This window comes from Musa acuminata, chromosome BXJ3-9, assembly GCF_036884655.1.
Source record: "Musa acuminata AAA Group cultivar baxijiao chromosome BXJ3-9, Cavendish_Baxijiao_AAA, whole genome shotgun sequence".
NCBI lineage: Eukaryota > Viridiplantae > Streptophyta > Magnoliopsida > Zingiberales > Musaceae > Musa > Musa acuminata.
In genome coordinates, this window is record NC_088357.1 from 42,984,807 (window position 1) to 43,001,589 (window position 16,783).

The 16,783-nt window shown below is 40.0% G+C and overlaps 2 protein-coding genes across 2 annotated transcripts; both read left to right on the forward strand.

The window, feature by feature from the left end:
* Positions 1-5,680: 5,680 nt before the first annotated feature.
* Positions 5,681-6,250, forward strand: LOC135649079 (transcription factor bHLH146-like). The gene has a single exon (XM_065167184.1). It carries the CDS (start codon positions 5,681-5,683, stop codon positions 6,248-6,250), a length of 570 nt encoding a protein of 189 aa, XP_065023256.1.
* An 8,917-nt stretch (positions 6,251-15,167) lies between these two features.
* LOC103998722 (uncharacterized) lies at positions 15,168-16,716 on the forward strand. Its single transcript, XM_009420276.3, has 4 exons — positions 15,168-15,404; positions 15,480-15,736; positions 15,826-16,277; positions 16,355-16,716. Exons 1-4 carry the CDS (start codon positions 15,295-15,297, stop codon positions 16,637-16,639), a joined length of 1,104 nt encoding a protein of 367 aa, XP_009418551.2. The 5' UTR covers positions 15,168-15,294; the 3' UTR covers positions 16,640-16,716.
* Positions 16,717-16,783: the final 67 nt, after the last annotated feature.

A 16,783-nucleotide genomic window follows, 5' to 3' on the forward strand; every position in this document is an offset into this window, starting at 1 on the left:
GACTTGAGTCAAGTTGATCGATCAGATCGAATCGACTTAGACTATGTGATCATGTACAACCTAGCTTATGTGACTAAGTACAACCTAGCTCATGTGGTCAGGCATGACCCAACCCATGTGGCTAGGTACGATCTAATCCATATGGCCATGTATGACCCAGCCCATGCGGTAAGGTACGACCCAACCATGTGGTTAGGCATGGACCAGCTCATGTGGCTAGATATAATCCAGTCTATGTGGCCATGTATAGCCCAACTCATATGGTAAGGTACGACTCAACCATGTGGCTAAGCATGGGCCAGCTTATGTGGTTAGGTACAACTCAGTCTAGGTAGTCAGATACGACCCTAACTCATGTGTCTATGATCAATTCGCGAGCTAAGCATGGCTTAGTTCAATGGTAAGGCCCAGCCTTATAAGTGAGGCTTAGCCTAGTCCATGAAGTTAAGCCTGCCCAGCTACGCGATTGATATTAGACATATCATCGCTCCTTTTATATAGCTCGTCGTACCTCAACTCAACCTAGTATTTGGAACAGGTATATGCAATGTATATGACCCGCCCAAGATTCAGGTGGGTTGGTTCGGTTTGGGTTAGTACTGTACGACATAGTCCAATCTCCTTCTCTATTGGTTTGAGCTCATTAATTGATGAAATCAAACAGGTTTGATCGGTTAAAGTTGATTTAGGGTGATTCCAAACTAACTTGACTGGTTCAAACCTATTTGACCTAATCGAGATCAATCAAATCTAAATTAGACCGGTTTAGGGTGATTCCAGACTGGTTCCATAAGGATTTGGTATTGGTTCCGTTAGATCATAATCGAATTGAGTTTGGTTTAAGTCAATTGAGCTATTCCAAGTAGGGTTTTGATTGATTGAGGACTATTGAGATATTGATATTTAATATTTTTATGATATGATGAATTTAAAGGTTTTATCTAAAGATGTTATTTGAAAATGATTATTGGTTTTCTATGTTTATGATATTGATATGATAAGTATCATGTAGTAGATGTGACTAGAGTAGTAGTTCACATTGGGAGTGCAACATGTGAAAGGAGCTACGGGCCCATCATAGTGCGGAGCCACCAATGAACATAGTTTAGTAGATTTACATCAAGTATAGTCTCTCATAATATTTAATCATATTGATTTCTTGATGTATGCATGAGTGATTGAATGAGTGTAAATGAATGATCATGGATGTTTATGTATCCCTGCCGAGAGCAGGTATGGCGATTCCCTTCGGGAATTAGCGAGCCATCAGACGTGATGGTTAGACGGTTCCTCCATCCGCTGTTGGGAGAGCGCACTATTGGGTGATGTACGCCTTTGTTATTATGTATGTGTTGTATGTGGCTGATGCATCATTTTGTTTATTATGCAAGAAATTATCATCATTTTTCTGATGCATAAGTTTTATGATGAATAGATATATTTTCATATTGAATTATTGATATTTATTGATATTTCATGAATATTGAAGATTATTTTTATGACTTTTCTGATGTTCCTACCAGCATGTGTGGTTGCTAATGTATTTTTATTTTATATTTATTTTCAGAGTAATCGACTATTGTGTAATAGATCTGAAGCTTGGGTGGAAGAGACTTGTGACCCTGTGAAGAAGATGTCATTTTTCTAACTAATAGAATATCTACTACTGTAAAGACAATAATTTGAATTCAAAGACAATAAAAAGAAAAGGAGAAAGTTTATTATGTAAATTATGGATAATAAATTACTGATTTATTATTCTTTTTATAAATTCGGGATGTAACAACAAGCAACACAAAATAATTGACCCTTATAAGATACAAAAGGCTATTTAAAATAGACGAACAATTGCACACAATAAGACTCTTCAAAGCTTATGCAAGCCCAATATTCCTACCATTTTTGTTGAATAGAAAATGAATACATTAAAGATATATATACCACCCGTCAAATATATAATTAAAGTCTCATGTGTCACCTAAGGACCTCTAGAGTTGAGATAGTTGATGCTTCTCATCGTAAGATCATTAACTAAAAATTAACCTATGATATACGAGAATAATGTTGTTTTGACTATTTTCAATGCCTCACAATTAGAAATATTTTTTTACCATTAAAAATTAAAAAAATATTTTCAACAAAGTAAAATGGAGCAATAGTACTTTTTACCTCATACAATTTACCTAGACAAACACTAAAAAATATCAAAAAAATAGAAAACAAGAATAAAAAAGTGTCCATACGTTAAACACCTTGACTATATGAGCAAATTAAACCATACTTTGTCGAAGTACACAAATCAAAATTATATAAGAAACACAAAAATAATTGAGAATTTATAGATTATTTAGGATAATTTTCTAAACACTCCGATACAAAAGGATGTCCCTATTCTTTGTAGAGAAAAGATTATGTATATTGATTCTTGTTAATTAAAGACTCATGTATTAGGTATTTACTGTAAACAATAATAACAACAACAACAACAACAATAATAATAGAAATGATATATTGTATCAAATTTCTTTTGTTATTTTTCAGGTGTTCAATATTACCATGCCCCACATATAAGAAAGCCTACACCCATGGTCACCTCTTGCTTACTTTCCTTTGTCTTCATTGGAAGAACAGCACAATGGAGTGTGGTGAGTATGCATGGATGATAAATTATCCACAACAATTAAAAACATGGTGCACCCTAAAAAAAAAGTCCATCCAAATCCTATCTATTAAAACATTCACAACAAACAAACATTGGTGGACTCTTGGATGGGCTCAACCAATAGTCTGGTTTCTGAAAGAGACCTGTGTGGATCTTTCTTTACTCTTGTGAAGATCCTTCTTCTAAGTTCAAGTAGAGTAAATAAGATGCAATCCATTCTTCTTTTTATCCTTTCCTGGATTTTTTTAATCTTAGTTTAAAATGTCATCCTACATCTATAAATAAATGTGTTATCTAGTTGTCTAGAGAACCAAATTCAGAATAACAAAGCCTACTGATAAAGTTCAAGCTCTTATAAATATTTTTAAAAAGTTCTATAAAAATATTTATTTCATCTCAGTTGCTTTTTTTTTAAGGGGTTGAGATACTGTGCTAGTAGTACTATATGCTTAATATTTGAGTAAGTGATGTATTTTATAAAGAATCTCTCTTTCTTCAGAACTATAGGCTTTTCCTCTCTGCCTTTCTCATTTTGCCTCTACCTAATCACTAAGCAGAAATGAGAGGAAAAGGAATCAATGATGGAGTGCTAATTTGGCCCTGCATATCTTATGAAGTTAAGTTACCTTAGTCCACAAGTACCACTTTGGCATGCATGCTACATAGATTGAGCATTGGGACATCCACTGGTTATTTTATTCTTCATGGAATTCACTAATCTGGATGTGTTGCAGTACATGACCAGTCTGCATATGCAACATCAAGTCATTAAAAGCCTTGACTACCACCATCCTCAAAATGTTACTAGAGTTCTGCAGATGATTTTAACTTTTTTTTTTTTTTTCTCTCTGAGAAAGAGAGAATAGAATTGGGCATGATCTTGGCATGTACATGTGTACAAATCAAGTATGCTACATGATTGTACCTCATGGATGTCCTTGCAAAATTTCATGTCCCCTTCTTTAAAGCATTTTGTCAGTTATATACATGATTGATTGTCTTCCAGTAAGAGTTATTGTAGTGGCCTTCATCCTGGACTTCATCTGCAGATGACCACCTGCTTCCCTGCTCACACTGGATTAATGATGGAGAAGATGATGTGGATACCTACTCCCTGTTCCAAGATGTGCCAGTGACCACTGCATGTGCACGTGGAAGCATTGTCCATGTACATCCAAAGCAGGCTTGGCTAATTGGGACACCACTTCAATGAAACCCATGTGCTCTTCTTGCTGAGCTCCAAACTCGATCAATGATTGTAGAGCACACAAGGACAGGGAGGGGGGGGGAGCTGAAAGCTTCAATGCTGTGGGAAGAATTCCATTAGATTCTTAGGCTTGCAAACAGTAGAATCAAGAACAAGTAATCTGAAATCGAGGACAACAGGATAGTGTTTGTCATTTACCTGCGATCAATGCTGACTTTTGAGATTTTAATTACTTTAACTGAGAAGATTGTGGATGCCATGCTCAGGTGGAAGTCAAATGTATAAAGAATTGTTGCAACATGCAAGCAATATCATAGATTAGCTGTCATGGTTTGAATGATTCATATGACTTCCTATTACTAGGAAGAAATTTGATACCAAGCCCATGCCCAGCAGCTGAGATTCACAAAAAGTCAAGCTGTACAAAACAGAGATTGCAGCATGAGGTTTATGAGCAACAAGTTCTGACCTGATATTATACTGTAATGCATCATATCAGAATATAAGTATCCTTCAGTAATTAATTATTATAAGAGCAAGGCACATGAGAGTGGAGTAATATCAATAAAAATGTTAATTTGCAGGCATTTTTTTGTAATGCTTCAAGCTCACCTGTGATGGTTCCATACCTGTGGAGCTTTCAGTTGGACTGGACCTGAAAAGGATAGGTTCTTATTCGGCTTCTCCAATCAATCATTGACTCTTGCCACTCGTGGGCACAGATCATCATTGTCTTCTTGTGCATGGATACAGTGACGTGTTGGTTTCCTTCCTCAAGCCTTGGCTTTGCTGAATAGTCCATGATAACTTCATCAGCATCTAACAATGAGAGTAAAAAAAAGGGAAAAGAAGAGGAATACAACATTGTTTAGGCATCATTAGTCATAATAATCCATAACCATAAGCATCAACAAGAAGTAACCTTCATTTCCATTCTTTACGTCTACCTGTTGCCAGCCTTGTCAAAGCCAAAGAAAGGTGAGGGTTTTGTGAAGCCAGTTTACCTCCAAATGCATCTAGCCAGAGGAGGCAGATCCATCTCTCCATATCCTGTGAGGTGACTCAGCTTTGAGAGGGGGGGGTGGGGGGGGGGGGGGGGGTGTGGGGGGAGAGACTGGGGGTTTTGACTGGGCAAAGGGCATTTGGTTGGACTCATGTGGTGGCATTAATGGAGGCCTGGGTGTCTTGGCTCTCTCCATGGAGCACATGGGAGGGGAAACTGACCTCTGGTGGTGGCTGTGGGGGAGCAAAGGGGAGTGCATGTGCCTCCATGTGCTGCACCAGCACCACCCCCTTCCCCTTGCTCCTCCCATTTCTGAGCACAGATCATATGGAAGAGTGTTGCCAAAAGCCTCGGGAATGGCCCTGGGGCTGGGGGGAGAGGGGGGGGTGGGGGTCTCTGCTCTTGGGCCCTGCTGCTTCCCTTCTGTCCATGGCTTGTGTTGCCTCTTCAACACTGGGGGTGCCTCCAAACCTTTCCCTCTCCACCATTCAATTATTTTAGCTTGTGGGCTGCCCTCCATATGTCTCAAAGGACTGCTCTCAGATGGTGAGCCAGTCTCCTGGGGTTTAACTGGAGAGTGGTAAGAGATGTTATCTTGGCCATTCTGCCCTCCTCCACTGAGTCCTTAAATGGAGGCTACCCTCCCTCTTCTCCTCCCATCATTTGAAGCTCTCCAAGGAGCTACAAGGTAATCCAAACCTCTGTTACTATCTTCCCCCATCTCTGCCCTCCTACTGCATCTTCTTTCTCCGTTGGTGAGAACTGTCTGTTTTGCTATCTGCAGTAGCCACCTTTCTTTGGGTCGGACATGGAAGAGAAGAGAAGCAAGAGGAGGCGCGCCTGCTCGCCCGAACCAAACGCTGTAGTCTACGCCGGCTTCCCATGCAAATATGTCGGCTATCTCCTGCCAGCTCTCGCGAGAGCCACCTCCGGTGCTAAAGAACAAAAGATCGAACAGGTGGTGCGGTTCCAAGTCGACATGGCGCTGGTGCTCTCGGCCACTGGGTTCAAATGGAGCCGCGCCTTGAAGCACAAGCTCGAGCGCAGCGATCACATAATCGAGCTCCAGCGCCACCCCATCGCCGACAGCATCGATTCAAAGCTTCAGCTGTTTCTGCCTCCCACCGTCGTCGTCCCTCGGCCTCTGTCTCTGTCTCTTGTTAGGCCAAAAAGCCTGAGCCGGAGGAGTTACATTAGCTGCAGCAACAACAGCGTCAGAGGGGACGACGAGTTCAGCCGGCGCATGCGAGCTCTGCAGAGGATTTTGCCCGGCGGCAGCGAGATGCGTCCGAGGGAGCTGCTGTCGGAGGTGAAGAGCTACATGGTGTGCCTGCAGCTGCAGGTGAACATCCTGAGGACTCTTGTGGAGATCCACTGAGGGCTACCTGCGTGGAAGAAGGATATATGAGTGTCAACATACGTACCCCTCAAACTGTAATCTCAGCAATGTAGCATGCATGCATGTCATCTTTTGTATGTCATCTTGTGATCATAGGTTAAGAGCCTTCAAAGTAGTAGCTTTATGTGGTGGTAATGCTACATATCAACCTATCTCAGGTCATGCAATCATGACAACATTAATCACATTACACCCAAGCATGAGAAAAAAAACAAAAAAGTGAAATGAGAGGGCTTATATTTTGATGCTTAAAATGCAGAAATGAAGAAAAGAAGAAAGCTCTCTGTATTCATTTTAAGAATCAGATTTGATGTTTACATAAATAGAAAAAAAAAAAAAAAAAAAAAAACATATTTCATGCTATCTAAATAAGGAAAGTTATTATTTTTTCTATCATTCTTTCTGTTGCTCTCTTCCCCACTTTATCTTTCCATAAAAGGATACTAAATTTTAACTTTTTTGTCCACACTAAATCACAAGAGATACCAAACAAGCAGAGATGAAAACCTTGATACCAATCTTCCACCACCTGATGATAGCATTCACATATACACATGATCTGAGTAATATACATAGTTCTGATATTAAAGTTATGTGAGAGAGGAACAAGAGAAAATACTAACTGAAGTATATTCAGGCTCAGTCTCACACACTTTCATTTCTTACATCTTACTGATGTGAGAAAGAGGAGGGAGGTAATATTTACTGAAACCTGTTCAAGTCTACTGCCACATTCTTAATGAGGATCCATCAGATCACCAGACGATGATTGATTCAACCAGGCCAACAGCCTCCAGAGCAGTCGGTTGCGCTTCTTGGGTTTGTTCGATAACTCCATCTCCGATATTCTCACCATCTCCCACATAACCTGCACATCCTCGTATCCACACATTTGAACATCATTTTGGAGCTTTATGATTCCACCACCTGATGCAAGGCCACAAAGGTGTTAGCTTCTCTGTGGTTTGCAGACCAAGAACAAGGTAACTGAAAATAACTCATGAAAATCTCTTATAAAGTATATGACAATATACAGATCTATTAATATCTGAGGTCAGTTTAACATTGGACTGAACAATATTCTTCTTCTACAAGTCTTTACCTATAAAGTCCTGATTAGATTTCATTAAATTCTAGGTATTGTACCGAGGGATGTATGTCATGTAACTATAATCATTTAATCGTATCGACCATTATCACTAAAACAAAGCTCATCACCCTGTTAACTAGTCTTTTCTGATTTTAGGTGATTTATGCAAATGTTGAATATTGTCCTCAAACCAGATTGTTCATGTTTGGTGTTTTAACTCTTTTACCTCTCATGGATTCAAGACAACATTGTTCCACCCTCCTATTGTTCTTTTGTAATTAGGAAAAGGCTGATTCATTTCATTCTGAAATCCATAGCATGGACTTCCACAATGTGCACAAATACAAGAGGGCAGAAATAATCTGAGTTAAAAAGCTGCAAAAAAAGGTCATAATATTAAGTTGTTTTTTTTTTCTTTGCAATCTGGGTAAACAGGATTTAGGTCACAGAATAGTCTCTTGTTTGAACAAGTAAGACTGCATGCTTCAATCCTTATCAAACACCAGACTGGCAGGGGTGTCATATGAGACATCCCTAGACCCTAGCTTTAGGCATAATGGACTTCTATGAATTGATATGCAACACGAATCTTACAAAAGTTACTACTACTTAGGGATCGGGATCAAGCTTGGTGTGATCAAATACCACAATCGTCTACATGGAATTTGGAGTCTAGCACTAAATCACAAGAAAAATGAACTCCTGTATAAAGAAAGGCAACTATGCCACTTCCGCTGCAGAATGTTCTTCTCTTTTCTTTTGTTGTATAATTTTACTTTTGATACAAGAGCCCTACACCATGGAGATCCACCTCTCTTCCTCTTGACATAAAACATTTAATGATAGAAAGATGAACAAGCAGATGATAGGCTATACAGTAGAAACTATCCTTCGTACCGAAAGACCATCCCGTTGGCAATTAAACAAACACATCATCTCTGAAACAAGCAAGATGAAACACTATGAACTAAGTCCAGGCCAACAGTCTTGTTCCTGAACCATCTCAATTAAATACTATTGACAAACCATATCATCTCATTAATAAGCTTGAATCATTTGGGTGATTCATGACTTGCGCCATCAGAGTGACCTCAGTTCTCATTAGTTTGGACAAGACTCAAGCTTATGACTTGATTTGAAGGTTGTTCATTTTGTACAAGTGTCGATTTAAAACCTCAGAATCAGCCTGTGGCTCACACTACAAACTCTGAATATAGACAATCAAGGTGCAACAATCTTGATGAATTATAGTGCGACAACAAAAAATGTCACAAAAAATATACTACTCTGATAGATGGCATCTGCTGAGAGCTCATGAATGTATCTAAAAGTATTTGATCCAATAATTTTGGTGACAATGAGACGAGAACAGAAGCTCAGAATTTTCAACTTAAACAGAGTACTAATGATAAGAAAGGCGAAAAAGTCATAATTTGCATACAAAAAAGCAAAAGAAAGAGAAACAAATATTGAATACTGTGACATTTATAAATCAAGTATGCAAATATAAAAGCATTCTTGAATGCTCAAAGTGAATATTGTAATTAAAAGAAGCACAAAATACTTTCAGGAAAAAAAAAAGAAAACCGAAGGTTGTTCCTAAACGATGCGTACACAACTAAATGAGAAAATCGAAGTCTCTTAAGAGTGATTCTTACTAATCTAACTTTATACAGGTCCGAAGGGATCACTGACCCATTAATTGATATCCCAATAAGTATATGACATATAATACTTAAGTCTAAGTCTAAGTTAATTGATATCCGACGCGCGAGAAAACTAGGATGTTGAAAATCCTGCCTTCACCACAGTATTAACTTATTTGAACATTATATTTAGAGAACAGACAGGAAAAGAACTGTGCATATTCATCATTAGCTATCTAAATTTATAGTAAAGATAGATATAAATGCATAATTACATATGAATTTATATCTAATATCACACAAACTTTTGACAGAAAAAAATAATTAAAGGAGCTAATTAGCTTATTTGCATGCCACTATTAATGACCTATGCACTGATTTATATCTACGAAGTGAAATTTCCCAAGTATTTCTGAAGAGGAGCACCGAATTCATAAAAGGCGAATCGTTCTCATGCTCGGATCGCTATTTACGAGCAGGAGAGGGGAGCGGGTAAGCTTACCGTCGCTTGGAGGCTTGACCCGGGCGGCGACGGCGACACAAGCGCGCTTCACAGGGAACGCCACCACCTTGTGCCACCAGGCCATCACCTTCGCTCCCACTGTCCGCCGCCCTCCTCCAAATCAGCGCGAAGGACCCCAGCAGCCCTCCTCCAAATCCTTAACACACACACCCCCTCATCTGGTACGTCCCCTCCGCTGCCGCCGCAGCCTCCTCCGCCTTCACTGCTCGGCCACCGATCCCCGTCCTTCCTACCCTAAGGAGGCAATTGGTACCGTTGCGTTGTCCGCAACGCGTCTCCGACCGTCGTGCTATTGCCTTTATATCCAAAAGAATTCATCTTGGGGCTTGATATTCTCACGCTCCAATACTTGCGTTTAGCTATCCCACCATAAAAGCCAGGGGGAATAGAGAGTGACTCAGAGCTTTCACATTCTCACTCTCCGATGCTTGCTTTATCAAGCCGCCCACATTTCAGCAGTATCCACACCCATCTCCGCCCTCGTGGCTCTCTCACTAAAGCGGGTCCCACATGTTAAAAGGTTTTGGTGACACGAGGAGAGGGTCGCGCTTTTAATACCATCGGCCCTCCGCAACGCCCTGTGGCCACCGTCTCTCTCGGGAGAATTAGCCACGCGGGACTCGCAACTGAAGCCAACAGCTCCTCTTTTCGTGGGTCCCGCTTTCGGAACCATCAGCAAAAGACCACATCATCAAGAAAAAAATGTTCTCGCTGTTGGTCGTGGAACAGCCAGCATGGTTTGCAAACCACGCAAAGACCGGAAGGACGTGGCCGTTCCCCTTGGAAGGATACGTGGAAAGAGGCTCTTGGTCCAGTTTGGCGCTTGCCTCGTGTCACGTGTCTCACCAGATGGACACGATAAATTGGGGCCTCGGCACAGAAGCACTGCTCCGTCACTCGACTTACCCCACAACTCAACTCTCCACAAACGTCGCATGTTTGTAACTAAAGTCGTGTCAATAACGAGAATGCGGTGAACCATAGCCCTTCACTCGATCGTCACTCGTGAGTTCCTCGAGCGGGGGTACATTAGACGGATCCATTTACCCATAATCCGTAACTCAATTCGTGAAATATAAAGAATCTCCCATGATAAAAGAGAAAGGAATACGATCTAAGCAGAGTAATTATAGAGTAATTATTCATTTACCCATAATCCATAACTCAATTCGTAAAATATACAAGAAGAACCTCCCCACGATAAAAGAGAAAGGAATACGATCTAAGCAGAGTAATTATCCATTTATCCATAATCCGTAACTCAATTCGTGAAATATACAAGAAGAACCTCCCCACGATAAAAGAGAAAGAAATACGATCTAAGCAGAGTAATTATAGAGTAATTACTCCTTATAGTTAGACCCATATGGATATCTGGACTTAAAAAAATTTAAAGACCCTATAATTATGAAAATAAAATATTTGACCCCATTTACCCTAATGCTATTAGCTTTACCAACTAAAGATATAACACACATGAATGACACAAACATGATATACAAAAAAATAATTTCAATGGTGGATAGTTGTTGTGGTGGTAATCGGTGAGAATGATACAGTAATTGACCTTGTCGATGTAACATCAACGACAAGGGGAAAAGGAGATAAAGTGGTGAGGTATCTACTACTAGTCATAGGTGCCCTACAAGTCGATCATATAAGTGATGACACGTGTAACATGACATGTAGTCTTTTTGCTTATTATTATAGCATTCTCTCACTATATAATTGCTCATGTGGGGACATTAGAGTTATAGTGCAGATGCTCATTGGAGAATGAGTTCACTAATCGATTCGCTTATGGAATGCTGAATGGTTGATGATACCTCATTATCATACAATGATCCTGTCATCCTAACAGTGCACCTAGTCCTCTGACTTGAGACACCAAGGATATCCTATATAAGTACTTCACTCTTTGATACTAGATTTATAGGTTTAAAAGTTCCAAATCTAGTACAACCATTCATTAGGAGTGACAGCCAACCTTACGAGGACTATTACTTGTGGACTGCGATCTTGCTTATCAATACCTCATCAGGCCCAATCGTTGAAACTTTGAATGCTTCCCCATTGAATGGGCTTGATGAGGCATTGATCAATAAGACCGCAACCCAACTACTAGAAAGGCGAGGGATCAATGCAAGGCATCAATTGTTTCATTTGCCTTAACATATTTCGGGAGGATGAGGCAAAGTGATGCATCACTAGAGGAGGAAGAGGAGGCATGTGAGGCATTTGCATCGATACCGCATTACTCTGCCTCACCTGCATCCTCTTCCTCCCTTCTCGTTGTCGGTAATGCAAATGCCTCACTTACCAACTCTTCCTTCTCTAGCACTAACACAGATACAAAGCGACGTCGAAGGAGGAAGAGAAGGCAGAGTAGTACGATACCGACACAGATGCCTCACCTCCCTCCACTTCCTCCTTCGACACCGACGTAGATGCCTCACTGCTTTACCTCTTCTTCCTCCTCATTGTCGATATTTAGGTCGATATCATTAAGATCGACTACTATATCATTCTCATTGACTACCACCATAATAGTCACCCATGGTGTCATCCTCTGTCACTATCATGAAAATTATTTTTTTGTCTATCATTTTTGTGTTATTTATGCATATGTTATCACATGTTATATCTTCCGTCGGTAAAATCGTTGACGTTATGATAAATTAAGTTAAATATTTCATAGGTTTCAATATAAATTATCTAAGTATGGAAATCGAAATGTTAAAAACGTCGAACTACTGTAATTAGTCCTACTCTAAGATTCACCACTGCCTAATTATCTTCCGCCTTCTGTTAGCTGACTTCTCCTTCTCTCTCTCTCTCTCTCTCTCTCTCTCTCTCTCTCTGAAAGGGCTGGCGGTAATGGAGCACTAAGCTTGTGTGGAAGAACAATGCAATCAAGAAACAGCAGGATCTCTAATGGATACTGCAACCTTGGTGATGGCCATGCCACTCCGCTTTCCTTTTCCCTTCATGCTTCCTAGGCTTCCTCTTGCTATTGGTCAACCAGAAATCTAGAGAACAAAAACACATCTTATGCGGGTCCTCCCCACAAAAATACTGAGCATCAATGGAGAGACCACCTTGCATTTAGAGTGACCACCAGCAACTTCTTCAGTGTAAATTAATGAAATATCCAGCTTTGTGATGTGTGTGATTGCAAGTCCACATCCAAATCCATTACTTATATTGGTTGTCAAACTTCATGGTATCTCCAATCTAGATTTTGTTATGCTATTGCTCCTGCAGTAGATAAGCATGATACTTCAGCACAGTTCATCAGTTTCAAGTGGGATAGTTGATGATCATGTTGAAACATCATAATTCCTCCATGAAAGTGGCAAAAAGGTAGATCAGGGAAGCCTAGAACGAAGACAGTCTGCTAAGGGTGCACCTAATCCTGTCAATGACTCCATTGTGCTCTTGGAGATAAGCCTTAAGCACCACATTCTTCTTTTGAAATGGAGATGTCAACTAAAATGGCTGTTGCAAAAGTATAAAGTGAGCACTGCTGAAAAGGTAGGCAGCTTCTCCTATAACTCTGCAGAGTTCAAGTTTGTGTTGGTGATACTGCAATCAAGTAGGCATCTTTCTTTCACCTTCTTCCTGTGGCATGTTTCAGAACAATCTTTGGCCTAAATGGCATCCACCTTTCACCTTCTCATATTTTCAGTTCTTGAGATGGGATGATCTCAACACCAAAAAGAATCTATATACCAACTTAGTGTCAGAATTAATCGTTGAGATCCATATCATGAAATCGATTTAAATAAATCCAATTTTCAAGAATTATTGTGATCTGAAAATTAGATCTTAGAAAAAATAATTTAAAAATTATTTTAAAAAAATTATAGGACTCTAATGTTATTGGAATGTAGTTAACAATATCACTTCGAAGCTCAAGTCAGTAAGATGCTTTAGGCGATAACTAAGAAAAGTGTTTTCATATTCTAGGCTATACCTGATTTATTATTGTTAATAGTGAGTGACTAATGAAATCAAGAAACTTTTAGGAAATATTCTTTTGACATGGTCGATGTAATTGATCGATCGAACCCTACATGTTCACTTTGGATTGGGTACAAATATTAATCATGTCACTAATTATTTTGTATTTTACTAAAGAATAACAATAATATTTTAGCTCGAGTTTTTTTCTCTATTTTGGTTCCTTTTTTATTTTTATTTACACTTATTTAATCATATAAATATCCTAATAAATGTTATTGTCTTCTTTAATACAAAATAAAATGATAACTAAGATTGGTGATAGACTTAAGCATGATAAATCAGGTAAATTCACAATAATTGTATCCTTTGAATTCTCAATAAATAAGATTAGAGTCCTAAATATTTCGAAGAATAAGGGGATAAGTAACTGCAAGATAATCACGTAGAGTAATAGCAATTATGTTCTACATGTTTTATTGTCTTTGGAAATTTTGTTGTTGCATATATTTGATATAGATATTGTGATCATGAATATTTTGTTTTGCACTCAGTTAATAGAAATATGCAGGAATATTTTACTAAATAAAAGAAAACATACACTCACCAAGACATACATAGCTTGCTTTCATTCAACCTTTACTTACTGCCAGTTCTATGATGAAAATTCATGTATCAATTAATTGATCATCATAACTATTATATCATTGTACTTTTACATATTTTATGTATTAATACTAGTAAAAAGTTATTTTAATTAAATTTTATCTTTTTATTATAAAATAATATCTAAATCAAAGTAAAATTCTATAGTTATGTGATCGACACCTCGATATCACGTAACAATAGCTTTACGTTAGTGTAAGCTTGAATAGATTGAATGTTATTACGTCTAGGATTTGACTATAAAAAGGAGCTCTTAGAGAGATAGACCTCTCTAAAAAATCAAAAGTCAAATCTTATAAATTAGATTAGCTTAAACATAAAAGAGATATTATTGTGAGCACTCGGATATAGTTTTATATGATTTGATGTGAACCAAATTGGACAAAATTGATATCGATTGAATTCAACTTAGGATTCGATCTTCATTGACTCTGAATCAATATACTAATTAAAACAATCAAAACTAACTTTAGTACAATCAAATAAACGTATTGTAGTAATATGTATTTTTTCCTTTAATTTATGCGATTTTAATGATTACAAGAAATTAAGAATGCTTTATCGCTAATAAATATTATTTGGTCTTATTTTATTAGGATTTAAATTCCACAAATAAGATTTCAATGGCATTCAAAAATGAAAATTCAAATATGATTCTCCATTTCATTTTTCAAATCATAACTCTAAATTATATCAACTAAATAGTCACACACACTTCATACTTTTCAATACATGCAATGGCTTGGAAATTGTCAGCCCCCATTTTTTTATCTACTTTATTATTATTATTATTATTATTATTATTTGTATATATATATATATATATATATATAATTATAATTAATTAAGAACAAGTCAAAATCTTGTCGAAGACTTTATTTCGAGAAGACGCGAGCTCAAGATGGATCCAGTGTCATCTCGGCCGTTCGTTTGAAAGTCAAGACATCAGACGGCCACGGTTCGGAGGAAAGGATCCAAGTCTCTCTGCCGCGTCCGCTGCCTCGTCCTCTTTCTCCTTCCCGCAAAGCCAAAAAGGAAGCAGAGAGGAAAGCAGGGGAGGGAGAACGATGCATCAGGATCAGGGATTTATACCCAGCTAGCTCGCTACTCGATCTCTGTGCGGAGTTCCTCAGCGATGGAAGCAGGAGCAGGCGACAGGAAGGTGGTGGTTGTGGGTGGTGGCGTCGCCGGCGCCATGCTCGCCAAGCACATGCAGTTTGACGCCGATGTAGTCCTCATCGACTCGTAAGATCCCAATTCTCTCTCTCTCTCTCTCTCTCTCTCTCTCTCTCATGTGTCCCTCTCTTCCTCCGACACCAGGAAGGAATACTACGAGGTCCCCTGGGCAAGGAGCAGATCGATGGTGGAGCCACCGTTTGCAGAGCGATCGCTGATCCAGCACACCGACTACCTCAGCAATGCCAGAGTCACGGCGTCGCCCGCGATCGACGTCACCGAGTCCGAGGTCTTGACCGCGGAGGGTCGCGCCTTTGCATACGACTATCTCGTCATCGCCACCGGCCATGTGGATTCCACGCCAAGGAGCAGGAAGGACAGGCTCGAGCAGTTCAAGCAAGGCAATTCCAGTGATCATTCTTCTTCTGCTTCTTCCTCTTCAGATACGCATGCAGAAGCCTCTTACCATGCCATCTCATGATTCTCTCAGACAACAAGAGGATAAGATCTTCCAGCTCCGTGCTGGTCATCGGAGGAGGCCGAACCGGCGTCGAGCTCTCTGCGGAGATCGCGGCGGACTACCCGGAGAAGAAGGTGACGCTCGTTCACGAAGGCCCAAGACTGCTTCAAATCCTCGGCCCGAAAGCTTCCGAGAAGGCGCTCAGATGGCTGAAGTCGAAGGGGGTCGACGTGCTCCTGGGCCACTCCATCGACCTGGACGCCATCTCCGAGGGGCAGCGATCATTCACGACTTCCGCCGGAGCAACCATCACCGCCGACTGTCACTTCGTGTGCGCGGGGAGGCCGCTGGGATCCTCATGGCTGCAGCACACCCTGCTCAAGGATAACCTGGATCGGTTTGGGAGGTTGAAGGTGGACGAGAACTTGAGGGTGAGAGGCCGGAAGAACGTGTTCGCCATTGGCGACGTAGTTGATCTTCCCGTAAGTGGTTTCCATCCACTTGATCTGTGCATTACAACCATGACCTTTAGTTGATGTGGAATCTGCTGTGTGGGCAGGAGATCAAACAGGGGTTCTCAGCACGCAAGCACGCTGCGGTGGCTGCCAAGAACATGAAGCTGTTGCTGAGAGGAGGGAAGGAGGAGAAGATGGCCGTGTACAAGCCAAGATCAGCAGCAGCAGCAGCAGCAGCACCGGCAGTCGTTTCCTCGGGGAGGAGACAGGCAGTGGCTCAGTTTCCATTCACCACAGTGAGTGGGTACATCCCTGGCTTGTTCAAGTCCAAGGACTTGTACGTGGGTTGGAATAGGAGAAAGCTGGGGCTGGAAACTGACATTATCTGAATCCATGCAACAGTTCTCTATTCCTTCTTCCCTTTCTGCTTCTTGTTCTTGTCATATGCTTCTTTGTCTGTGCTTCTTGTTGTTGAGCTGCTTTCATGAACATTATGTTTGGGGAATGAAACTAATTACACCTTTTTCAAGGAA

What these genes read in the sequence shown, in the direction of transcription:
- LOC135649079 (XM_065167184.1), top strand. Translation starts at nt 5,681, where the DNA reads ATGGAAGAGAAGAGAAGCAAGAGGAGGCGCGCCTGCTCGCCCGAACCA.
- LOC103998722 (XM_009420276.3), top strand. Translation starts at nt 15,295, where the DNA reads ATGGAAGCAGGAGCAGGCGACAGGAAGGTGGTGGTTGTGGGTGGTGGC. An exon ending in GATGTAGTCCTCATCGACTC is followed by an intron (nt 15,405 to 15,479) that starts GTAAGATCCCAA and finishes CTCCGACACCAG; the next exon opens with GAAGGAATACTACGAGGTCC. An exon ending in GCGACGTAGTTGATCTTCCC is followed by an intron (nt 16,278 to 16,354) that starts GTAAGTGGTTTC and finishes CTGTGTGGGCAG; the next exon opens with GAGATCAAACAGGGGTTCTC.